The sequence below is a fragment of the Eriocheir sinensis genome, chromosome 45 (genome assembly GCF_024679095.1).
Source record: "Eriocheir sinensis breed Jianghai 21 chromosome 45, ASM2467909v1, whole genome shotgun sequence".
In the NCBI taxonomy this organism is placed as follows: domain Eukaryota; kingdom Metazoa; phylum Arthropoda; class Malacostraca; order Decapoda; family Varunidae; genus Eriocheir; species Eriocheir sinensis.
The window spans coordinates 13,067,060-13,092,972 of NC_066553.1; the positions used below are offsets into that span (position 1 = coordinate 13,067,060).

A 25,913-nucleotide genomic window follows, 5' to 3' on the forward strand; every position below is an offset into this window, starting at 1 on the left:
GGGGGGGGGGGTTGTATTTCGTTGGGGATATAGCCCAAGGGAGGAAGGCGGTGCATACCGAGCAACCACCCAGACTGTAGAGAGATGCTCAGTCCTTCACGTGGAGGCCCAACAATGGGGCCCGGCTGGGGTGACGGAGAGTCCAACCTTTCCACTCCCAAAGGCAGCGGTTAGGACTCGAACCTATACGCTCCAGCATCTCGCCGGCACGTGAGGCAGAGACGCTAACCACTGGGCCACGGAAACCCCCAATGAAATGCCAGAATTTTCTCTTTACTACGCTCCAACACAACCATAGCGTGTAACGAAACACACGAGAAATTAATGCAGACAAGATAATAAGATTTGCCGGCGCCGGGGATCGAACCGCGACCAGCGAGACGGGAGAGCCACTCCTTTACCAGTCAGCCAAAGAGATACCCCCCTGGCTGCCTGGGTTAAGGAAGGCTCGCCCATCAGGCAAGTCGCTGCACTACACCAAGAAATAGTTCACCAAGTTTACCGATAAACAAAAGGGTGCTACTTTAGCGTGCGGCCTACCACAGTATTTGTAGTCTACTATCCCAGTATCTGTAGTTTAGCTACATAATGACCTGTAATAATGTTTCCCGAGCCTTCATATAATGTGTATGTATTGTTACCTGGGTGCTCCTGAGCTGAGTAATGACCTGACCACAGTCACTGTAGTCTAAGCTATGCAACAACCTGACCTGTCTCTGGAGACCTCATCTGATGTTGTACTATTGTTACCTGAGTGAGTTGAGTATTGACCTGACCACAGTCACCATGGTCTAAGGCTATGTAATGACCCGACCTGTCTCCGGAGACCTCAGCTTATGTCGTCTTGTCACCTGAAGCTGATAACATGAGTATAATTCATTCTGCTCCCCGCAATGTTGTGAAAAGATTTCTACAGACATGTCATTTTGACGGTGGGTCAGCAGTTGCATTTCTATGAGAAAATAATCTGGACACACCACAAGAAGCAGACCTTGTCAGTGATGTCATGGTGCCACACAAGAAAAACTAAAGCGTGGCAGGTGGGGAATTCTGGCCTGCACTTCGCTGTTCTCAAAATCATTATTCAGCAATAATTAACTTGTTTTTCCATCATCCTGCAGTATAAGGTTCCTGTAGTTGAAGTAGATTGCACGCTGAACTGTAGGTATGGTGGTTGGCCGCACATTAAAGTGTAAATGGCCGAGTAGACCAGACGCTGTAGCAGCACCCTGTAAAGTACTGTCAGTTCTATTTAGATTAATATTTATACCTTCACAATGCTACTCCATAATTTAGCTCAGATTGCATAGAGTTAATCTTAATTCTAGCTTATTCCTACAACATGTAGCCTAATGCTCCTGAATTCCACTTTCCCAAACATCCAAACGATATATGCGGATCACCAAACACATGAGAAACTGATCCAGATTCAGAAAAGGAAAAACATTTCTGGCCGGGATTAGACCAGCCAGAGGGGAGCCGCTCCTCTACCACTCGGCTAATGAGGTGCCTGCCCCCCGCCTGCTAGCCAAGTAAACTTTTTGGGGCCTTTTGCTTTGGGAGGGTTACTACATTAAACATGGATTCTATTCTGCTTCTTTTCAAAAGAGGTCCTTAATCACACGACTCTCTGGGCTACTGCCTTGCTCCTGGAATTTTAATACACTTCCCAGCCTAGGAAAGCAAAGAAAAAGGCGCTACATATTCAGTGTAGCAATATGTGGAATGAAAAAAGTACAACACTCAACCCTCGATTTGCGGACTAAAAGGGGAAGGCTTGTCCGGAATGGCAAATGTCCGGCAATGGAAAATGTCCGAGGGTCTACCCCCTTGCCGGACTTTACCCTATATATGTCCGGGAAACACAACCCACCCCCGGACTACACCTCGCATAGCTGTCCTATACTGTCCTGTCCTGTATCTTTGGTGGGTTTTTGGGTGGCATCGTTGTGAAGAAGAGGTGTATCCACGACAAGCACGTAAGCACAACACTCGTGTGACGCGGCAGACTTGTGTACAGTCCAGTACTAGACGTGTATGTCCGCCTGCTGCCATCTAGTGCCGATTTGCGAACTTTGTCTGGCGGAAGTTTGAAATCGACTTGTCCGGACTTTTTTTTGTTTTTTTACCCCACGGACTCTTGTCCGGCAAATCCGAAATCCGGCAAATGGAGGTCCGGCAAATCGAGGGTTGAGTGTACTTTGTAAAGTGGCTTATCACCAGTTATAGTAGGTATCCCATAAACCCCAGAAATATAATCGTGAGAGAATAAACAATAAGAAGAGTGGTATATGAAGGGATGGTGTGCATGAGTGTAGCCAATGGAGACGTCTGCTAGGCCTTCCAAGAGAGCTCCAAGGTGCATTCCTTAGACTAGATGGAGAGGCAGGTAGTTATTAGGTTTCAGTCACTGTCAATCACTGGGAGTATAGCTATTTCACTGGAGTAAACAAACAAAACCTGGATCTAGACATATATTTCAGCGCATGTACAAAGGAAAACAGTGTCATGAGTTATCATGAAGAAGAGGAAGAAGTAGATGGAGAAGTCTGCTTAGGGACCACCTCCTCCTCCTGCACATTCCAGGGCAGCACCTCCCTGCGTTCACTCAATAAAGTGACGGCACGCTCATGGATGAACCGCGGCTCCTTTAGCTCCATGCCGCCCTCTCTGAGCGCTGACAGGAACAACTTCACCTAAAAGATTGCGTGAGATATCTGTGTGCCTAAACTTGCCGATCTAAAAGTCTCACATGAGAGACTGCAGCCCTTAACTTGCCTATCTGACAGCCACATGTGAAAGATTGAGAGAATTGTATCAATTCACCCAATAAGTCAATTAACCTGCTGGACCCCAGTGACGCACCTGATGTGTCACCTACTATCGAGTGTTGTGGCGCCCTAATGGAGTGGCCTAGGAGGCTGATTCTTAGAGTGGACATGTAGGCAGTATGTGGGAACAATATCCCAAGTGGGAAACTTGTTAGACCCACACCACACCTGCGCAGGTCATTGCCCTCAGTTATCATGTTTCTGTGAACACATACACATGTCCAGCAGTCAATGGTCATCTCATCGCATCTTCGGCCAGACATGCCACCACAATGATGTGGCAATGGCCGGCGGCCCACCACTGACAGCCCGGGCACGCAAAGTTTGAAACACCAGACCTGGCAGGGGACTTTCAGATGCTGTTGAGGCATTTTCTGATAGGGGGGTCGCCTGATATGCGAACTTGGGATATGCGAACCACCTCATATGCGACCTCCTTCCTCCCTCCCTCCCCCCCTTGGGGGGTGGAGCACGTGGGAGCGGTGACTTGACTCGGTAGTAAAAGTTTTTTTTCATTCATTTCATGTTCCCGACTTTGCTAACATCCATTTCCTACCAAATAATGAACTTGCTGTTACTCACTTCCCGAAGGAAGGGAAATAAACAATGGCGCAATCTGGCAACTCTACTCTGTGAGACGGCTCCACGTGTTCTCTTCATCAGTACGTCTAAAGCAGCCATTGCTCTCACAAGCTGTGTCTGTGCTGTGTGCAAGCTAGCCTGTGGGCTATTGTTGTTGCTGTTGTTGTTATTATGGCGCCTCCAAAGAACTCGAAAAAGCAGTTTATTACATTGGAAACTAAGTTAAAAAAATGTGGCTGACCGCCCATATACCATTATTTACATGCTTTTTAAGGTTCCTAATATGCGAATTTGCGATATGCGAGGCTTTGAACCGCCCATATTCTCGCATATTAGACGACCCCCCTGTAATTTTACATAAACAGAAAGGTTTTCCATACTATTTTTCATGTTTTTAAGGCATTTCTGACCATTTTAAAAGATTTTTTTGGGGGGTGATTGGGGTCTAGCAATATGAACTTATAGCCTGGGGTTCAGTGGGTTTATCAATTGGGGCACACATCAGGGGGGGAGGTCTTGTTCACCCTAAGACATATGTGGGGATCCTGCTGAGCAAGTCTCCATGCAGGTCTCCTTTCCATCATAAGATGCATTGTGGCAGGAACCATCAACTTGCTCAAGCCATGAGCTTTGAGGGGGCCTCCACTTGGGATTCTCTCTTACAGAAATAATCTTGTGAGCAGGATCAACTTCTGGGTAGTGTGCCACATGCCTGTACAGCCAGAATTTGTGTTCATGAACTATGCAGATATGTTTCAATTCAGTCTCAGAGTAATTAATTGCTGATTAGACAAAAAGTCACTCTACCAATGGCCAATGATTCTACTTGGGATTTTAAAACAAAAGGTGTCACTTTACTCCCTTCAAGTTACTATTTAGTGTTAAGTGTTGGTTTTGGCCCAGTAGACCTTAAGTACCAAGGGTTTTGCCTACTCGTGCAGTGCCTTGAGAGCCATTGTTAGAACCTCCAGTGACTGTGAGGATTACTGCATCATCATTAAAAAACAAGGTAAGTGACCCTGGTATTGTCAATAGATGGTCTGCAATGACTTTGGTCTACGACTCATTTATCCTTTAACATCTCTTAGGTGTGCTGCTTTTCAAACTTGATCTTAAAAATGCAGTTTTGATTCCCCATCCTGGATACAAGGAAAATATTTGATGACACGCTTGTTAACGGACAGGCACACACTTTAGTCACTGAAAGAGAAAAACTCAACTCCTAGAAGCTACAGTCAAGCAAGTATGAGGACCCTCCAGTGAAATTAAGAGCTATACTACACAAGGAGCTACTCTACATATACGAAAGAGAAAAAAAAACTTAAATAACAATCACAGAAAGTGCCTCGTCCTTCCTAGACCTTAACCATAATAGCAATAATAATGATAAGAGTATTATTAGCAAAAGGACCACAACAACAAGAAGTGACAATAATAATAATAATAATAATAATAATAATAATAATAATAAAAATAATATTGATACTACTACTACTACTAAAAATAATAACAATAATAATGATAATAACATGAAGAAGAAGAACAGATGCAAAAAGAGCCTTCCTTCTCTCTTTACCTTTGCTGAGGACTCTGCGTACTGGTCCAGTTCGGTGTAGACCTCCGTGATGCCAGACTCCAGGCAGCGGCGCGCCAGGACGTGGCCAATGTTACGGATGGCGCTGGTGTCGGTGGTGGAGTACAGCTGCTGTTTGATGGCCCACTCCCGGGTGGAGGCAGAGACCACAGTGGTGCCAGTGTGGTGCTCCACCCAGCCTATGGAGTGCCTGTTGCTCTGTTCCAGCATGAGTCTGGGGAAGGGGAACGGGGCACTCAGGCTAGGTTTACTATGTCATGCTCACCCTTACAACTATAGTCACGCCAGGAGGATAAATATATACCAGATATGAAAACTGTGTCAAAATAAATCTGACTAACCTTTTTTAACAACATCTAATTTTCATACTACAGGAAAATTTTCCTGAGTAGTACTAACAGAAAATATCCATACAAGTTCGCAAGTATACCGTAACCAATGGTATAATGTTGACTGACATTACCTACTAAAGGAAAAATTTATTGTACTTAAGTTGCCCTTAAAAGCCATGCAGCCTAATACTTCTTGATAGTGTAATTACCTGTAAAATTATTAGCCAATTAGAATGGAGAATAAGAAAATCTATAAGGGTAGGAAGGATGTTGTCTGTTCCAATATGAGCTACAGTTCTGACAATGTACTGAGCATTCCCTGTAATAATTTACTCAACTAACTTGCAAAAATACATTAGAGAACTTTCACTATAAATAAACCTAGTAATTGAACATCAGACAACATTCTGTGCAAATTAACATACTTGTATAAATAAGTCCAAGAACTTTTCTTTATAAATAATAATCAGAGAACATTCTGTACAAATTGACGTACTTGTACCAATACAATGGAGAAGAAGCCTCCAGGTCCCATCCTTCAGGTTTCCGTGCCAGCCGCAGCATCTCCATGTTGCGAGGGTTGCAGTTCACAAAGTTGGGGTTGACGGCATCATTCTCACCATTAGAGATGTGCCTCATTCCTGTGGCTGCTGCCTGGAGCCATGGGTGTGCTGCTGTAAGGAAACCAGGGTATGGTCAAGTGTAGATTTGTTGATGACAAATCACTCTTGATAGCAACCTATCAGATAGTAATCTATCACTGCTAAGAATAGTAACCAATCACTACTAAAGATGGCAGTAATTGAAGTTGGCCATTCTTTTACACTAATACAATCCCATGTAAGCCAGTCACAGTATCCCATCACTACTAATATTATAGTTAGCTAATATAGTTGGGAGGTGGGTACAGCAGCAGCTATTAGGAGTTGGCAACACTTCCTTCTCAGCCAGCAATACATTTAACCCGTCCGCTGCGATTGGCACGGATTTCGCCTTCACTGGTATGCTGGTAACACATACTCCCAGGTCTGTCTCTGCCTCCTTGGTGGATAGTGGAGTGTTTCCCTTGTGGTATTGGTGTGCTGGATATCCCTTCACTGGTAGCCTGGTAACATATAGTCCCGGGTCTTTCTCTTCCTCTGTGGTGGATAGTGGAGTGTTTCCCATGTGGTATTGGTGTGCTGGATATCCCTTCACTGGTAGCCTGGTAACATATAGTCCCAGGTCTTTCTCTTCCTCTGTGGTGGATAGTGGAGTGTTTCCCATGTGGTATTGGTGTGCTGGATATCCCTTCACTGGTAGCCTGGTAGCATATAGTCCCGGGTCTTTCTCTTTCTCTCTGTTGGATAGTGGAGTGTTTCCCATGTGGTATTGGTGTGCTGGATATCCCTTCACTGGTAGCCTGGTAACATATAGTCCCAGGTCTTTCTCTTCCTCTGTGGTGGATAGTGGAGTGTTTCCCATGTGGTATTGGTGTGCTGGATATCCCTTCACTGGTAGCCTGGTAACATATAGTCCCAGGTCTTTCTCTGCCTCTGTGGTGGATAGTGGAGTGTTTCCCATGTGGTATTGGTGTGCTGGATATCCCTTCACTGGTAGCCTGGTAACATATAGTCCCACGTCTTTCTCTTCCTCTGTGGTGGATAGTGGAGTGTTTCCCATGTGGTACTGGTATGCTGGATATCCCCTCCCAAGGTACATAACTACATTTTTCTTCATTGAATTGTAGCAGCCACTTTTTATTCCATTCTTGTAGCTTGGTGATGTCTTCTGGTAGGAAATCCGCAGTCAAGGGGTTGAATAATAACTTGCAGCAGTGATCGAAAGGAGGGAAATGTTATTACCTCCCTTCCTCCTTTCTCCCCTTTCCTCCTCCTGAGTCAATAGTTACCTGACGCCCGTCCCGTGAGGGGGCTCCACACCGCCCCTCGTAAGGCCTGCATGCCTGTTCCTTCTGTTTTTGTCGTTGATGGCGGTCTTAAAGGTTGTGGCGGCCAAGAAGGAAAAACAAGGAGGCTGCAGACCACTCGTGCCGCCCAGCCTCTCTTGGGCTTGGTCTGGGAGGGTCCGCCAGGGTGCACGTCCGCTCGGCCAGCCTCTTATATTTACCGATTTCCTACCCCAAAAAATGTCTCCTGCACCCCGACATTGAGATTTATTTGTAGTCATCGTTACAGTCGTTAATTTCTGATGTCTTTTGGCAATATTTAGTGCATTCTGGATCTGGATGAATAGTTGTTTGCTTGTTTCCTACGGGTACCGGTGACTTAGTTTCTACACTGAAGGAAGCAGCTCAAGGGCAGAAAATGACAAAAAGGGCAATAAAAAAGACCGCTAGAATTGCTCCTATTAAAGAAAGCAGAGAAATGTGGGCAAAAGAGGTCAATTTCGAGAGGTGTGGGCCTTTTTTTTATCTTTACAGTAAAGGAAGCAACTGTAGGGCAAAAATTAGATATAAAAAAATCCACCAGCACTGCTCCTACTAAAGAAAGCAGAGAAGTGTGGGCAAAAGAGGTCAATTTCGAGAGGTGGTGGCCTTTTTTTTTTTTTTTACAGTAAAGGAATCAGCTGAAGGGCAAAAATTAGATATAAAAAAATCCACCAGCACTGCTCCTACTAAAGAAAGCAGAGAAATGTGAGCAAAACTGAGGTCAATTTCAGATGTAGAGGTGTCTTGATACACCTCGATCCCTTGAAAGAGGTCAAGTCATAGACAGGAGGAAATACACTCAAAGGAATTAAGGCTGTAAATACATTTTGCTTTCAACAAAGGAAGGGTAGAACAAAATGTCGTGCCGTTCATGGGCACTCTTTTTAATTAATTATGTAGGTTCATTATACCTCAAAGTAGAATTAATTATTGATCATTTAAACCACAGAGTAAAATTAGTAGTTTATTCACCCAGTCTTAAGGCACCATTATCGCACACAGGATCATCACCTGTCCAAGTAATATAGGTAACACGACTTTAAGAAAGTTACTTGAGGTAATTATTGTTTAGGGATTCTGATGGTGAACTAAGGGTCATAGGACAGGGTCCACTTATTAGAGGTTAGCTTACGTATCTTACATCACTAATTACACTTGTAAATACCATGAACACAGGTTAACATTAACACCTTAACCTAGCATGCACACATGGCAATAAGTAGCACCAACATAATAACTGTTTCCACCCACACGGGGAAACACAGACTCCACCATTCCACACCTTAATTAAGTCCTAACTAAACTAGTGAGTGTTTGCGCTTATCCATTGTTACCCCTGAGAACAACACACATACCACCCCTTTGGCCTTCTCCTTCCTTCCTCTCTTCACACACCCTGCCACAGGCAATCCCCCACAACGCAGCTTCAAAAGTGTTTACCAGTGCTGCCACTCTTGATTTTATAAAAAACCAAGAATCATCGGTAAAATACTCCAAGATGAACTAAAAAAACCCAAGATGGCCGTTTATATATTAAAACTCAAAATACAAACTCTTTCTTACCTTAATATGCATACACCTTAAGTGGGGGTTCCTCATCACTGTCGTCATCATCAGGGTCAGGTGAATGCAGAGTTGCCATTTCCACTTTTGAGCACATATCCTTGTAGCGCTGATGGCATTTTCCAGTTTTCAAGTCGCTAAGCAGTACTTTTGATGGCTTCCAGTCATAACAAGATACCCCCTGTCTAGCGATGGCCTGTTTCGCAAGCATTCTGTTTGCCACAGTGTTGGATAAGAGGCTATTTGACTGCTTCGTCTTTATTAAGTTGGTTTTAGAAAACATTCGTTCGACTGAAGCAGATGAATGTGGTAGCGCCAAGAGATCTCTCATGAATACAGCAAGATTAGGAAATTTTGTTTTATTGTTCGCATCCTTTACTTGGAGTAGCTCTTGCCAGAAAGAAGTTGGTAACTGGTTCAAGCTTTGGGGTATGACAAAGCGATGTTTCGCGCCCGTATTCTGACAAGTACGTATGGTTCGTGTAAAACAAGAAGGCCAAAACGCTGCGCACTGTTATTCTGACGAGTTACACATGAGTTACGTGAGTAACGTGACGATGAACGAGATAAATACATAAAAGAACAGGAACGGCAAATCAGTTGGGAAAATTTGTCTAACATAATATTCGAACAATCCTACGGAAACAGTTTAGTCAGGTCTGACTCCGTTTGGCTCAGCAGAGGTGTCCGAATCTCAAACCCAACGACTTCAGTCGACAATATAGTACATTTATAATTTACACTGACGAAAATATGTAATGTTATTTACATAAATATTGTTTTTTTTCCTATTATTATCACTATGTATACGTATTTTATTTCATTATATATCTGATACTGGAGGAAATGGGGAAAAATACATGAATTTCATTGCCATGACCAAAAAAACAAGATTTCCTGAATTTAACTGAAAAAAATCCAAGACTCCAAGCTTGGAGCAGAAAAACCAAGATCTAGTAAAAAAATCCAAGGAGTGGCAGCACTGGTGTTTACTGCTGCATGTTGGCCTTGGTCTGGACGACGCCCAGCTTCCCATCTGTCAGGCTTGCCTTTGGCGCACCTGAAAGGGGCGATGTCGCTCGTGAGAATCCAGTCTCAGTTATAGTATTATAGCCAAAGTGAGTTGAAGACCGTGAACAGTTCTTTCCTCACCTGAAAGGGGCGATGTCGCTCGTGAGAATGAGCTCGCTCCCACAACCTAGTGCGAGGAAGGGGCGTTAGTCCAAGGCCTTCTAAAAGGAGAAGGCCTGTGCATAGGGGGCGTGACGTCAGCCTACGTCACGGGGGTTGGGCCATGGATAGCGACCTGCTTGTATGGCAACTCGGGAGCTATCTGGAGAATCTGGCAGCGAACGGGTCGCGACCGGGATGACCAGTCGAGGATTGCTCGTGACCCGTGAGGAGAGCCTGATTTACTGCGGCATATTTTACACCATATTGCCGAGACTTTAGGATAAATCTGTGATAATAGAGACAACACAATGCCGGGGAAGTGCTCCGTGCCTCTCTGCAGAGGAAATTATGATAGTGATTCTCGTGTTAGTGTCTTCTCCTTCCCGAAGAATCCAGAGCAGCTGACCACATGGGTCCGGGCCATTCACCGCGAGGATTCTTTTGTCCCCACAAACTATACCAAAGTAAGTATATCAAATGATTCGTATATGTTATATGTATCTTTCTTTGCCCGGCTACACTGTGGATTTAATCAAGGTACTTCTGTTGTAACTCACAAGACATTAGAGAAGTATTGGAATCTAATTGTTATTATCAACGTGGCGGGAAGCTGATGAAAACAATGGCTCTCCAGTATGTTCTTATACTGGGAAGGAGGATGGCTATTTTTTTAATGGCATTACTGTTATGAATATTGTTACTAAGGTCCTGATAAAATTCAAGCATCTGCTTTCTAACAAAAAATAAATAAACTAGCTATAAATAAAAGAACCACATTTTAATTTTGTTACCCAGCCATATGTCCCGTATACTCAATTTTCTTTAGTCATTTTTAATAGCCTTATTTAATTCTTCTATCTATCTATCTATCTATCTATCTATCTATCTATCTATCTATCTATCTATCTATATATATATATATATATATATATATATATATATATATATATATATATATATATATATATATATATATATATATATATATATATATATATATATATATATATATATATATATATATATATATATATATATATATATATATATATATATATATATATATATATATATATATATATATATATATATATATATATATATATATATATATATATATATATATATATATATATATATATATATATATATATATATATTATATATATATATATATATATATATATATATATATATATATATATATATATATATATATATATATATATTTATATATATTTATATATATTTATATATATTTTTATATATATTTATATATATTTATATATATTTATAAATATATATGATTCAGTTGTATTACATAAATATATCTACATTTTCTTCTATCTTACAGGTGTGTGAACTTCACTTTCGTCCGGAGGAAATCGAGCGGGAGACTTCATTTTTTGATGAGCGAACCGGCAGAACACTTACAGCAAAACTGTCAATGCCAAGGCTTCGTACTGGAGCTGTTCCATCAGTATTTCCTAATTGTCCCTCCTACCTCTCTTCATCTGCAACGTTGAGAGAACCACCTGAGGAAAGGAAGTGCCGGAAAGAAAAGGTTGCTCTTCAAGCTGCCATAGCACAAAGCATCGAGGAAGACTTTACAGTACCAGCAGCAAAGAAAATTTCCTTTTAGAAGGCCTTGGTTAGTCTCGGCCCCAAAATGCCTTGGTGTGACGTCACGGAGTGACAAACTGACCGCAGGTTAGGCCTACTTGAGACCTGAGATCTCCTTAGTAGGCCTCCAATATCAATATAAGGTCTCTGGTTTTTTATTTCCATTATAAATATTTACCGTTCTCCCGCAATAATTAAAAGAAGGCAGATTGACCACTTTTGGCAACGATACCCTGTTTTGACCCCTGACACCTCTGAATTTTGTTGACACTACAGATTGTAGGGGAGATATGGGAGCACAACAGCCTCTTTGTTTCAACACCCATCTCTTCCCTCTCGCTCTCTCTAATCTCTCTCCCTTCTCTCTCAAACTTCTTTCTCTCTCTCTCCTTTCATACTTTTCATTTTCTTCCTCCTTCTCTTGTGTACTTCCTTCTTTCCTTTCTCTCTCTCTCTCTCTCTCTCTCTCTCTCTCTCTCTCTCTCTCTCTCTCTCTCTCTCTCTCTCTCTCTCTCTCTCTCTCTCTCTCTCTCTCTCTCTCTCTCTCTCTCTCTCTCTCTCTCATGAGAAACCCACATACATTATATAACTGGTTGCACAAACACCCCAGGTTAACTCTATTTACATGGGGAAAAATACCATTACAATTGTAGTACACTTCGGGCCATTACAAAAATACAGATTAAAAGCCAGTTGTGTCGCTGCTCCCCGAAAGCGAAAAGTAAATAGGTATCAATATTCAAATTTCAAATTCTTGGAGGCGACCCATGTATTAGAGAGATTTTAACTAATGTATACCTCTTCCTCAATCCCCACCTCTCCCTCCAACCTCCAAAACCTTACCCTCAACCCCTACAACCTCCCCCTTGAACCCCCACAGCCTCCCCAATATTAGCGTGATTTACAGAAAATCCCGCATTCCTGTCCCATACAACAGTACCAATATATCATGTGCGCACACACACACAAAGTTTAGTGTCGCTTCCAAGCATCTACCTGCATGAATGTTAGAAGTGCGCGGATGTATAATATGTATGAATTTATCTATTTACTATAAGAATATTAAAATACAAATAAGAATATTACACACACACACACACACACACGCACTGCCTATAATATAATTCATCTTCCATTCCCCGACCATTACCTTGATATAAGCAGCGCGTGGCCTCTGTGCTCATCTCCGTCACACTCACTCACTACCCGGGACACAGGACCAGTGCGACACCCGGAGGACAGGTTACCTTCCCAGATGACCATTTATCGACCAGCCAGGAAGGACGGAAGAACAACATAATTATCATGCTGCACGTGCATTTTTGTTAGCCGCCAATGGGGACGACTGATCTGCCTTCACTTCATCATCATCATCATATTATTATTATTTATTCTAATACGTGGTTAGGGTAAAATAATCTCCCTTCCGTTATATGTGTAAAACAATGTTCAAATAATAATGATAATAATAATAATAATAATAATAATAATAATAATAATGTTAAAACGGACATTCTCTCCATCCTGGCTGTCCAACATGGCATCACTGTCTGCTTGTTAAGGTTTCCTAGGCTAGATTGGACGAACGTTGGACAAGGTTTGTTTTTTCTTGCTTCATTTCTAAAGGCAGACCAACAAACAATAATACCGTGGTCTGTGTGGCTTATTTTCTACGATAAGATATGATGTAACTCTCTCTCTCTCTCTCTCTCTCTCTCTCTCTCTCTCTCTCTCTCTCTCTCTCTCTCTCTCTCTCTCTCTCTCTCTCTCTCTCTCTCTCTCAGATTCAAATTAAATGTCACACACACAATCAGCATCATCTCATCACACATCGATGGTCAGGCAATCCCAGTTGTCCTCCTCTTCCTCTTCCTCCTCGTCACTGGTGTCCACCGTGGGTCAGAGGTCAAATGGTCTCCAGCCAAGGTCAGCTCTGAATTTACTTACTCTGATCCTGGGTTTTCCTTTGGTGACCTACTTCTCCTCCTCCTCCTCTTTCTCCTTGTACTACTACTACTACTACTACTACTACTGCTACTACTACTACTACTACTACTATTACAACTACATAACCAGCACTACTATTGTTAATGATGCCCAGTACTATGATAAATACATGTAACTACCCCACTGTAGGTTAGAATAACACTCCAGGTTGTTAGCAAAAGTATATACTTCGAATAACAGAGACTTTCCTTAGCGAGACAAATACTGAAGAACTCCATGGATGACGAGAAGGTGTTTATAAATAGAGGTCTGAGTAAACATATGAGGTCGTTTAGGTGATGAGGGTGACTTTTTTGTGTGAGGAGGGGGAAAGGAGAGGAGGAAGAGGAGGAGGAGGAGGAGGAGGAGGAGGAGGAGAATGAGACTGGTGAGAATAAATAAATAAACAAACATATAGATAAATAAGTAATAAGTGGAGGATAAAAAGAAAGAAAGAAAGAAAAGGAAGGCAGTAAAAACAAAAATAGGACAGATTAAGAAAGAAAAGAAAAGAAAAATGAAAAATGAAAGATAAAAAGATAGAAAAAAGAAAAAAGAATATAGAAAAAAGATAAAAGAAAGGAAAACAAAGAAAAAAAGGAAACAGAAAAAGTGAAAAACAAAAAAATCCAGGCAACAAAATGGTCTATAAGAAGAAATTAGGAAGGATGATAAAGAAAAAAAAGAGAAAAAAGGAAGAGATGAAAGGGAAGAAGGAAAAAAGGAGAAACAAAATGACGAGAAAAAAAAAAAAACGCATTCAACAAAATTGTCTAAAAGAAGAAAGAAAAAAAAAGGATAATTAGGAAACACAAAAAAAAGAGAAAAAGGAAAATAAGAAACACACTGGGCAAGATAACAGGGAGGGGAAGGGATAAGGGCGGGATGGGTAATGAAGGAGAGGACGGAGGGGGAAGGGAGGGATGGGGAATGAAGGGGAGGATGGAGGAGGAGGGAAGGGATAAGGGCAGGAAGGGGAATGAAGAGGAGGACGGAGGGGGAAGGGCGGGCGGAAGGGGAAGGGCGGGATGGGGAATGAAGGGGAGGACGGAGGGGGAAGGGAGGAAGGAGGGGTAAGGGCGGGATGGGGAATGAAGGGGAGGACGGAGGGGGAAGGGAGGACGGAGGGGGAAGGGCGGGATGGGGAATGAAGGGGAGGACGGAGGGGGAAGGGAGGACGGAGGGGGAAGGGCGGGATGGGGAATGAAGGGGAGGACGGAGGGGGAAGGGCGGGATGGGGAATGAAGGGGAGGATGGAAGGGGAAGGGAGGGAGAGGTATAAGAATTCAGCTTGGCGTAGGAGAATGATGTGGGGGATTGAGGTGAAGAACAAGGGATCAAGTGAGGGTAGCCAGCTTGGCATGATAAAGAGGTGGAATGAATGACGGGAGAGGGAAGAGGGTGGATGAGACGGGTGAGATGGGTGGAGGGGCTAAGAGGAGTAAAATGGATGAAGGATGGAAGAATGGAGAAGAGGAGAGGCTGGGAAGTGGGTGATGGATGAGCTTGGGTGGGATGGATGAGGTGGGTGAAGGGGATAAGAGGAGGGAATTGGGTGAGGATGGGGGGATGGAGAAAAGGAGAGGCTGGGAAGTGGATGATGTGGGGGTGAGGGAAGAGGAAGAGGTAGGAGGTGGGTGAGCATGGGTGAAATGGGAGGGATGGATGAAGTGGGTTAGGCGGGCATTCGTTCCCTCTCATCCTCCTTCAGTGGGTTAATTCTTGAAGGTATCGTGAGGGGGTGAGGCGAGTAAGAAGGGTGGGTGAGTTAGGAGAGATGGATGAGTTGGGTGAAGAGGATTAAGATGGTGGATGAAGGGGATTGAAGTGGCTATTCGTTCTCCCTCGTCTTCCTTCAGTGGGTTAGTTCTTGAAGGTATCGTGAGGGGGTGAGGCGGGTGACGGTGGGTGAGGCGGGTGAGCGAGGTCAGGTGCGGGTGTCATCCAGGCTGGCGAACTTGTACCTGCACGGCCAGCGGGTGTCGATGTCGTGAATAGGAATGATCTCCTCAGACGGTTTCTCCCCTGCCAGCTCCTCCCGCACCTACAGAGGGAAGGAACAAAGGAAACAATAGTAGTAGGAGTAGTAGTAGTAGTAGTAGTAGTAGTAGTAGTAGTAGTAGTAAGTAGTAGTACAAATAGTGATAATAATTGGAATAAAGATATTTTGTCTCCCTCCCGCACCTCTACACGGGGAGGACGCACGGAGTAGTCAGTACGGTGAAAAAGGTTGTGAAAAGCCCGTAGAATTAAAAAAAAGGGCTCCTCTTGCACTAGAAAGGGAAGGAAAGAATAGTAAAGACTGAAAATAAGCTGTGAAAAGACTGAGGAATAAAGAATGGAAGAAAGGAATGGGAAGGACTACTACTACTACTACTACTACTACTACTACTACTACTACTACTACTACTACTACTACTACCACCATCATTCCTGTCAACTAGCATTTCTTTAAAGTTTGTTAATCTGTTTACTTATTTATGTATTTTCGCTGCGTCGCCGCTTGAGACTTTACGTCCCTGTGATGTTGGATGTTGGCTCACACCGCTACGCCGCCCCTCACGCATGGGTATTAGTCTGACGTATACTTGATGATGTAATTTTAACTTCTGACACTGATACACGCATGCACAAGCCTCTTCCTGTAATGTATAAGCTGTAAAACTAATACCATTCATTCTTTTCTCTCTCTTCCTCGTTTAAAAGCGCAACTGAACTGTGAACGCCCCCAAAAAGAAGAAAGGAGAGAAAGAATGCAAAGTGGGATTGAAACATTTATCCACGAAAGAGAGGAACCATTTTTTTCTTTTTTCTAGTGACAGAACAACTTGAAACGTTAAAAAAGAATGTTTAACTGGGATTGGAACACTTATCCACGAAACGGCCAGTAGTATAACCTTTAATGGATGTATCATGATGTGTATATGTGTTAATAAGTCATAACATAATACATCAGTCTCTCATTGTGTGCAAGGGACTAACCTACCTAGTGAAAAAATAAATGAAATAAATATTCGTATAGTGAAAATTTGCATACACAGAGACCTTTGCCTGAATCTTTAAATGGGGGTAAAACTAAGTATTCGTATAGTGACAATTTGCATACACGGTAGACCCTTGCCTGAATCTTTAAAGCGAGCAAAGAGTGGATTTTTTTTTTGTGTCTGTGACGAAACAACTTGAAACGCTAAAAGAAAAAGAATGTCTATGTGATTTCGATGTCTGGCTCGGGGGGTCACACGTCTTACCCCCCTCGGCGACACCTTCTCTGCGTGGTGAGGTGAGCTACAATTTCTGTCGAGTCTCAATTTTGCCGCGTACTCAGAAGGGATTCGGAGGTGGCGGAAGAAGGGGACGACAAGCTGGAAGACAGAAGAAGACCTGCTGGAGACGGTGTGTGGAGGAAGACACGGGATGTGTCAGGACCCAGAAAACGAGGAAACAGAGGAGTGAGATATACAACTGTGTAAACACCTGACAGGACAAACACTAACAAAAAGGGTGACATATATATAAGTGTAAACATCTCAAGTACAAAAGAGGGGAAACAACGAGGGTAAAGGAAAACAGATACCCAGAGAGGAAAGGCAGGTATACAGCTGTGTAGACATCTGACAGGACAAACACTAACAAAAAAAGTGACATATATAACAGTGTAAGCATCTCAAGTACCAAAGAGGTGAAACAACGAGGGTAAAGGAAAACAGATACCCAGACTCAGATACAGAAAACAGATGCCCAGTGGGCGTGGTCAGAAAGTGTGAACAACCATTGAAAAAGACTCTGACCCGTGACGTCAGTAGTGGCGAAATGTTATGAGACAATAATTTAACAGAAAAATCTCTGAGTGAGTGTCTTTAGACTGTCTCACGAATATCAGGAGAAGTAAAACAATACTACATAATTAGCGAGCAGATGGGTGTGAGATGAAGTATTGGCCATTGGTTATGTAGAAAATTAAGGGCGTGTCAAGGATGTAAGTCCGCCTAAAGCAAAAAAAATGTGGCCTAGAAATCAGTGGTATGGGTAGACCGAGCTTGGTTCTCGCCTCAAGCAGACCTGCTACTCACTCAGCCGAGGATGGCTGTTGTGATCTTAATCGTGAGTAGAAATTCGAGAATCTAAGTGAAACCGACTGTATTGTCCTGGAGATTATAATGTAGGAGATGTGAAGTAGGATTGTGAGTGGGACAGGATTGTGATTATTTGTTTGCGATGTAAAGCAAAGGTAAAACCACTGGGTGTGGTAAAATAATGTGTTTCCATGACTTGTAGTAGATCATACTACAGGAATGTGTTATTAGGATTTTGTGAAGAGAGTACATAATGATTGTGATGTAAGCAGAGAGAAACAAACCACTGCTTGTGGAACGACGAGTGTTATTATTATTGGCAACAACTGAGCACATATTGTAGTATTATGTTTAAGACATGTCGTTTGTCATATGTTGCATCCATTGCTGAATATGCCAGTGTTATGATCGTCTGAGCATAGAATATTGCGTAAGGCAATTACTTTCATTTAATTTTAAATAAATGTATATTTACTTTTTCCCTTGTTTATCCCCGAACACCAGTCTCCAATAACAACTTAAGCCGGATCACGCTACCAGGGATACGAGACGGTGAGATCATTTATGGAGTAATTAATGAGTGATAAAAGAGTTGATTTAATACAAGAAAAGAAGGGTCTAAAACTGGCGGCAGCGGTGTAGGGATAAATAGGGACATGTGCTTACAGTGCTTTTGTTAAATTTACTCTGACGAGAAAACGCCTCTTATTTTCATTAAGCTTTGCTCGTTTTAAGTGGCGGAAATAATAGTGACGATTTAATTATATAATTAATGGTTCTTCCGGAGGACATGGACTTTGACGATATGGTAATGGAAACTCTGGCCAACCACTGTTGTTCTGTAGTGCAATGGGTAGCACACGCGACTCAACCGAGAATTCATGAGTTCCTTCCCGGGCGGAGTGGAAAGGGATGGGCAGTCTCTCTCCACCCGCGCCGCGATCCATTCATCAGTGAGAGGGTGTCAGGTGACAGGCAGCGGCAGCGTCCCGCCTCTCAGGTTTGTTTGTTTTAGGATTGTTACCCCAGGATGGAGGGGAGCACGGGGCTCTACGCCTCACAGGGTGGTGGTGTGCCGCGGCGGGCATGCAGCCATAGAGTGACTTTATAAAGGCCTAACCCGCGTCCCCCAGGTAGGAAGTGTAGAGTGTGATCTAGAAAAAATGTGAAATACTAAGAAAAGTGTGAGGTATGGATAAAAAGTCATGAATAAAAAATAAAAAAATGAAGCATATGGACAATAGTGTGAAGTATTAAGATAAATGTGTGAAGTAAGAGAATCAGAGGAAGAGGAGGCCAGGGTAGTGCCCCCCTCAGTTATCTACTACAAATAACATTAAATAAACAAATGAAAATAAATAAATAAATAAATAAATATGCACACTTGCAGTGGAAAAAGCGGAAAATGAGCGAAGAACAAAACAGAGAGTAACCTTTAATATAATAAGATGAAGGCTATAACGAAGAAGGGAGTAACCTTTAATATAATAAGATGAAGGCTATAACGAACAAGGGAGTAACCTTTAATATAATAAGATGAAGGCTATAACGAACAAGGGAGTAACCTTTAATATAATAAGATGAAGGCTATAACGAACAAGGGAGTAACCTTTAATATAATAAGATGAAGGCTATAACGAATAAGGGAGTAACCTTTAATATAATAAGATGAAGGCTATAACGAAGAAGGGAGTAACCTTTAATATAATAAGATGAAGGCTATAACGAAGAAGGGAGTAACCTTTAATATAATACGTAAGATGAAGGCTATAACGAAGAAGGGAGTAACCTTTAATATAATAAGATGAAGGCTATAACGAAGAAGGGAGTAACCTTTAATATAATAAGATGAAGGCTATAACGAACAAGGGAGTAACCTTTAATATAATACGTAAGATGAAGGCTATAACGAAGAAGGGAGTAACCTTTAATATAATAAGATGAAGGCTATAACGAACAAGGGAGTAACCTTTAATATAATACGTAAGATGAAGGCTATAACGAACAAGGGAGTAACCGCATCACATAAATATAAGGAAAAGAAGGCTATAACGAAGAAGGGAGTAACCTTTAATATAATAAGATGAAGGCTATAACGAAGAAGGGAGTAACCTTTAATATAATAAGATGAAGGCTATAACGAAGAAGGGAGTAACCTTTAATATAATAAGATGAAGGCTATAACGAACAAGGGAGTAACCTTTAATATAATAAGATGAAGGCTATAACGAAGAAGGGAGTAACCTTTAATATAATAAGATGAAGGCTATAACGAACAAGGGAGTAACCTTTAATATAATAAGATGAAGGCTATAACGAAGAAGAGAGTAACCTTTAATATAATAAGATGAAGGCTATAACGAAGAAGGGAGTAACCTTTAATATAATAAGATGAAGGCTATAACGAAGAAGGGAGTAACCTTTAATATAATAAGATGAAGGCTATAACGAACATGGCGTAACCATTAATATAATAAGATGTAGGCTATAACGAAGAATGGAGTAACCTTTAATATAATAAGATGAAGGCTATAACGAACAAGGGAGTAACCTTTAATATAATAAGATGAAGGCTATAACGAAGAAGGGAGTAACCTTTAATATAATAAGATGAAGGCTATAACGAAGAAGGGAGTAACCTTTAATATAATAAGATGAAGGCTATAACGAACAAGGGAGTAACCTTTAATATAATAAGATGAAGGCTATAACGAAGAAGGGAGTAACCTTTAATATAATAAGATGAAGGCTATAACGAAGCAGGGAGTAACCTTTAATATAATAAGATGAAGGCTATAACGAAGAAGGAGTAACCTTTAATATAATAAGATGAAGGCTATAACGAAGAAGGAGTAACCTTTAATATAATAAGATGAAGGCTATAACGAACAAGGGAGTAACCTTTAATATAATAAGATGAAGGCTATAACGAACAAGGGAGTAACCTTTAATATAATAAGATGAAGGCTATAACGAACAAGGGAGTAACCTTTAATATAATAAGATGAAGGCTATAACGAACAATGGAGTAACCGCATCACATAAATATAAGGAAAAGAAGGCTATAACGAACAAGGGAGTGACCTTAAAAATAATGAAAAGAAGGCTATAATTAACATAACTCACGAGTAACTTTGGTAGGCAGATCGCACTACTCATGATAACACATATGCAAAAGTGGCAGCACTCCTAGAAACAGGAGCGTGTGTGAGTTTTAACGGATGAATTTATTAAAGAATTAGGGCTCGCAGTAAATAACTGTGAAGCGAAACCCGTGAATATTGTCTCTGTGCAAAGATACCATATTGAAAATGACGATAAAAGACAAGTTAATATGGAAGGAAAAAGTAGTTTCCAAGACTTATTGATAACACGCGATGTAGATTTGCCGACTCATATTATGTTGAGTACTGATTTGTCGTGTAGCACGAGATTATTTTGAAAACATTGCAACTAAATGAGGAACAAAAGAACGAAGCTTAAAACTGATAATAGAACGTGAAACAATACAATTATGCCAGGAAAAAAGTCTTATATCTAGAGGTGAAGGATCTTAGCTAAATGTAGATGGAAATGAAGAAGGTCTCACTGAAAATAAGGCCGTTGTTGCAAGCAGCGGAACCTTTGCAACTGCATGCATCTGTTGCAGGTTACATAACGCTAGTGACGCAACTACAGGCAAGTGAAGCTTTATTTGAGCCTTGTGTTAGTACTCCTCAGGCTAGAGCAGTGGTTCTCAAACTTTCTGACATTGTTACCCCTGACAGCGCAGAGGTAGAGGACAATTACCCCTAGCCCCCATTCCTGTTCATTTACAATTATTTTACATGAAATTATAGGAAAGGAAAATATAATATTTAATTATTTACTCATTTTAATGCATTTTTTTATTAGAAAATCAGTATTTAATACAGAATAAGAAATTTAGGCATTATTTCCTTTGATAAGAGATAAAATTAAAGCGTTTTTACTTTAAATTTATAGCTAATTGAGAAAGGGAAAAAATTATCGTATTCTAATGAAATTTCTTACATAATGCTTTACTAACCGGAGGGAACATATGGGCGAAATTTCATTAGAATACGAATATTTTAAAGGGGGTTTACGCCCCCCCCAAAAAAATTATATGCATTCGCAGGATTGGGTATGCAGTTTTGTTAAAAAAAACTGCACTTCTACTTTATTATTATTTATCAATTTACTGAATTTTACTCTAAAGTATTTTTAATTTTAGAAATACCTCATTACCCCTCAGAAACGGCTTCATTACCCCATGAGTAAGTAATTACCCCAGTTTGAGAACCACTGGGCTAGAGTCTTGTGCTCAGGGATAGTTAAGTTAACCCCTTCATCTGACAATCAAAGATCTTATGTCACTGTGCCGTATTTGAATATTGAAAGTGAGTGTAAAGATAGATGATAATACAACGTTAGGATCTGTGAAGCCTGTCACCCATGAGCTATACGCTGATCTGCCACAAGTATCTAGTGTACAGACCGCTGACACAGCTAAAACAGACTTGAAGCCCGCAGAGCTTGAAGTAAGGAAGAAAAGCCTCTATCAAATTGTTGACGCTAAATTCCCAAGTGAAGAGAGAGAATTAGGTTTTAAAGTCCTTAATAGATAAATATATAACAGTGTTTTCCACAGAACAAGAACCATTAACAGCAACGCTCTATTTTTTTAAGCACCATCAAGCAAAACACTGATGAAGTAGTGTACAGGCGTTCATATAACATTCCTATCAGTTATCATGACAGAGTAAATAAACAACTTATATCGCTCCAGCAACAGGGTGTGATTCGCCCTTCGCGATCACCCTATAATGCCCCACTTATCCCAGTGCAAAAAAAAACCATGGAGTACTACGACTTTGTCTGGACTTCCGGGCACTTAATAAAACACTACGGGACGACCGGTACCCGCTCCCTAATATAACTACCATACTCAATCAACTGGGAGATAGTAAGTTTTTTTTTCATGCCTAGACATGAAACAGGGTTACCATCAAATCCCCCTAGATGAAATAAGCAGAGAGAAGATGGCATTTTCTTCTCCAGCAGGACATTGGGAATTTACTTCCCTCCCCTTTGGCCTTAAAACAGCCCCGTCCTGCTTCCAGAAAATAATAAACACTGTCCTTACAGGACTATTAAGCAACAAGGTTCAGGTGTACCTTGATGACATAATTATCCTGGGCGATATATTTTCTAATCACGCAGATAACTTTGAACAAATTCTGGATCGCTTAAAGGAAGCCAAACTGACTCTTAAGATGGAAAAGTGTAACTTTTTTAAGGACAAAGTAGATTACCTGGGCCATGCCATCAGCTCAGAGGGAATAAGACCTCAGTCTAGCAAGCTGGAGGCCATACAAAACGTCCCGGCCCCTCAAACTGTTCATGATTTACAGTCATTTCTTGGATTGACTAATTATTATCGCAAATTTATTGCAAATTATTCACAAATTGTTGCTCCTTTTCTAAAGATTTACAAAGGGAAGAAAGGTACACAAAAAATAAATAAATAAATAAATAAATAAATAAATAATTAAAACTCCACTCATATGGACGGATGAAACAAAAATTGCGTTCTCAACCCTTCAGGATAGAATGCTTGGTACAGTCACTCTACGCATCCTACTACAATACTGGTGGAGTATTGCAATAACAGGATAATGATGATAAACTAAGACCTGTATCTTTTTTTGTGAGAAATTGAATACGGCAGAACAGCGGTACAGTATAGTTGAACGAGAGGCTTTAACTGTAATTTATGGGTTACACGTAAACCGCCCATTAATACTGGGTTACCCTGTTGAGATCCACACGGGTCACAGACCTTTAGTCTGGTTGTTACAGGTAGCTAGTCCCAACGGCAGGATAGCTAGATGGCAGACTCTCATGAGTGAGTATGGTTTCACAATCAATCATTTGCCTGGCAAGGAAAATATAGTAGCAGATTTTTTTTATCAAGGATGAAGGCTTACAGGACACTGAGATTGAACTAGAAGGACACGCGCGATAATGTTTGTGGATGGGGAACAACAAAAACAGTGGAACACGTGGATAATGAGGGGCAAGGTATTGCACTAGTGCAGAAAAAGAAACAGGCGCCGAAAAATTAGAAAATAAAATACATGATATGTATGGACCTGAATAGTGAGTGTATTGGCCACACACTTGACTGGAGTATTCAGGAGATTAGTGAGCTGCATGATGAGCAGCCAGCATATAAGTATGCTAAAAGAAGGAAGCCCAAAGAATGAAAATTGAGCAAAGACTCAGAGAAAAAAGGCATAATGTGAGATGCCGCCCCTGTTAGAGGTACAGGTGGAAAATGTGTTATATTGTATTGAAGATGGGCATAATCTGAGATGCCGCCCCTGTTAGAGGTACAGGTGGAAAATGTGTTATATTGTATTGAAGATGGGCATAATCTGAGATGCCGCCCCTGTTAGAGGTACAGGTGGAAAATGTGTTATATTGTATTGAAGATGGGCATAATGTGAGATGCCGCCCCTGTTAGAGGTACAGGTGGAAATTATGTTATATTGTGTTGAAGATGGGCATAATGTGAGATGCCGCCCCTGTCAGAGTTACAGGTGGAAATAAATGATGTGTTTTAGTGAGTCCGTACGGAGAAGCCACTAAGGTGGTGGTTCTACCCCCCAAGTATTTCCAAGGCGATAACTCTGGCTCATTCGTCGCCACTGCAGGGCACGGAGGAACCAAAGTTACGTTATGTCGGTGTAGAAAGTTCGCTTTCTGGCCTGGAATGAAACGGGATGTAGAGAATTATGTAAGGAAGTGCGTCATGGTAGTCGTTTTAAAAGTGAGTTGGGAACTTGCACCCTGCTCCTTGGCGGCAATATCCAGACGTCACCGCTCCTTTTGGAAGAATACACATGAACCTTGTGGGTCCCATGGGTGTATCGGACAATGGGGTTCGATACGTAATGCCCATAGTTGATGTTTTTAAAAGGTATTTGATTACAGTACCCTTACGGAGTAAGGAAGCCCGCGAAATGGCAAGGGCGTAGTACGTGGATGTTGTTTGTGTACACGGTGTTCCTCAGACAGCTGTTACAGATCAAGGTTCAGAGTTCGTTAATTCCGTGATGCAGGAGATAAATTAGAAGCTACCTGTGCGACACGCGAATAACGGCTTACCATACAAATGGAAATGGAATAATAAAGCGCGCAAATTATACTGTTGTTAACATTTTGAGGAGAATGTTCTAGGAAATGTGTCCGTTTGGGATATAATGCTACTTATAGACATCTTGGCCTATAATGCTGCGTATTATCGCACCATAAAGGAGTCCCCATTTTATCGAGAGAGACAGAGAGAGGATTTTTAGAGATCCTCCTGTACCCTACACTATGTTAGAAAAAAATTCAGCAGCCCTGGTATAATATTTACTCCTATAAAGAGGAAATGGTTGTAATTGCAAGGAAAGTTTATAATATTTACTCCTATAAAGAGGAAATGGTTGTAATTGCAAGGAAAGTTTATAATATTTACTCCTATAAAGAGGAAATGGTTGCAATTGCAAGGAAAGTTTATAATATTGACTCCTATAAAGAGGAAATGGTTGTAATTGCAAGGAAAGTTTATAATATTGACTCCTATAAAGAGGAAATGGTTGTAATTGCAAGGAAAGTTTATAATATTGACTCCTATAAAGAGGAAATGGTTGCAATTGCAAGGAAAGTTTATGATATTTACTCCTATAAAGAGGAAATGGTTGTAATTGCAAGGAAAGTTTATGATATTGACTCCTATAAATAGGAAATGGTTGCAATTGCAAGGAAAGTTTATGATATTGACTCCTATAAAGAGGAAATGGCTGCAATTGCAAGGAAAGTTTATGATATTGACTCCTATGAAAAGGAAATGGCTGCAATTGCAAAGAAAGTTTATGATAGATGCCAGGTTTACAATAAAGAAAGTAGAGAAGAAATGGAAAAGTATTACCAAGTTACAAAAATCAAAACTATCAACGTTGGCGACAGAGTGTTCCTCCAACATACACCAAAAAGAAAAGAAAAGAAAAAGTTGCAACCTATTTCTGATGGACCCTACAGGGTAATAGAGAAGATCAGTGATATAATGGTAAAAATTAGGAACCTCAGGACTGGTAAGGTTTCAACGGCCCCCACAGATATAGTAAAAGTTCTTCATGAAGATTGCATTGATGTGCAGCAATGTCCAACGATTAG

At 41.2% G+C, this 25,913-nt stretch overlaps 1 protein-coding gene and 2 long non-coding RNA genes across 27 annotated transcripts; 1 reads left to right on the forward strand and 2 right to left on the reverse strand.

Annotated features, from left to right (window-relative positions):
* Positions 1–2,461: 2,461 nt before the first annotated feature.
* LOC126980762 (39S ribosomal protein L18, mitochondrial-like) lies at positions 2,462–7,396 on the reverse strand. 2 transcript variants are annotated; one of them, XM_050831046.1, is made up of 4 exons: positions 7,231–7,396; positions 5,836–6,013; positions 4,990–5,221; positions 2,462–2,696 (listed from the first exon to the last, which is right to left on the reverse strand). In XM_050831046.1, the coding sequence occupies exons 1-4, from the start codon at positions 7,280–7,282 to the stop codon at positions 2,517–2,519; spliced, it is 642 nt and encodes a 213-aa protein (XP_050687003.1). In that variant the 5' UTR covers positions 7,283–7,396; the 3' UTR covers positions 2,462–2,516. The 2 variants fall into 2 exon arrangements, with proteins under 2 accessions (XP_050687003.1, XP_050687005.1); XM_050831048.1 differs by having other exon boundaries at positions 5,836–6,010; positions 7,231–7,387.
* A 2,650-nt stretch (positions 7,397–10,046) lies between these two features.
* On the forward strand, positions 10,047–12,131 carry LOC126980767 (uncharacterized). The gene is made up of 2 exons (XR_007733591.1): positions 10,047–10,469; positions 11,360–12,131. It is a non-coding gene; the product is annotated as an uncharacterized LOC126980767 (long non-coding RNA).
* Positions 12,132–17,645: 5,514 nt separating this feature from the next.
* Positions 17,646–21,159, reverse strand: LOC126980766 (uncharacterized). 24 transcript variants are annotated; one of them, XR_007733573.1, is made up of 6 exons: positions 20,721–21,159; positions 20,589–20,676; positions 20,195–20,414; positions 19,756–20,107; positions 19,477–19,564; positions 17,646–19,428 (listed from the first exon to the last, which is right to left on the reverse strand). It is a non-coding gene; the product is annotated as an uncharacterized LOC126980766 (long non-coding RNA). The 24 variants fall into 24 exon arrangements; XR_007733570.1 differs by having other exon boundaries at positions 20,545–20,676; XR_007733585.1 differs by lacking the exon at positions 20,721–21,159 and having other exon boundaries at positions 19,756–19,975; positions 20,020–20,063; positions 20,545–20,710.
* Between the last annotated feature and the right edge of the window lie 4,754 nt (positions 21,160–25,913).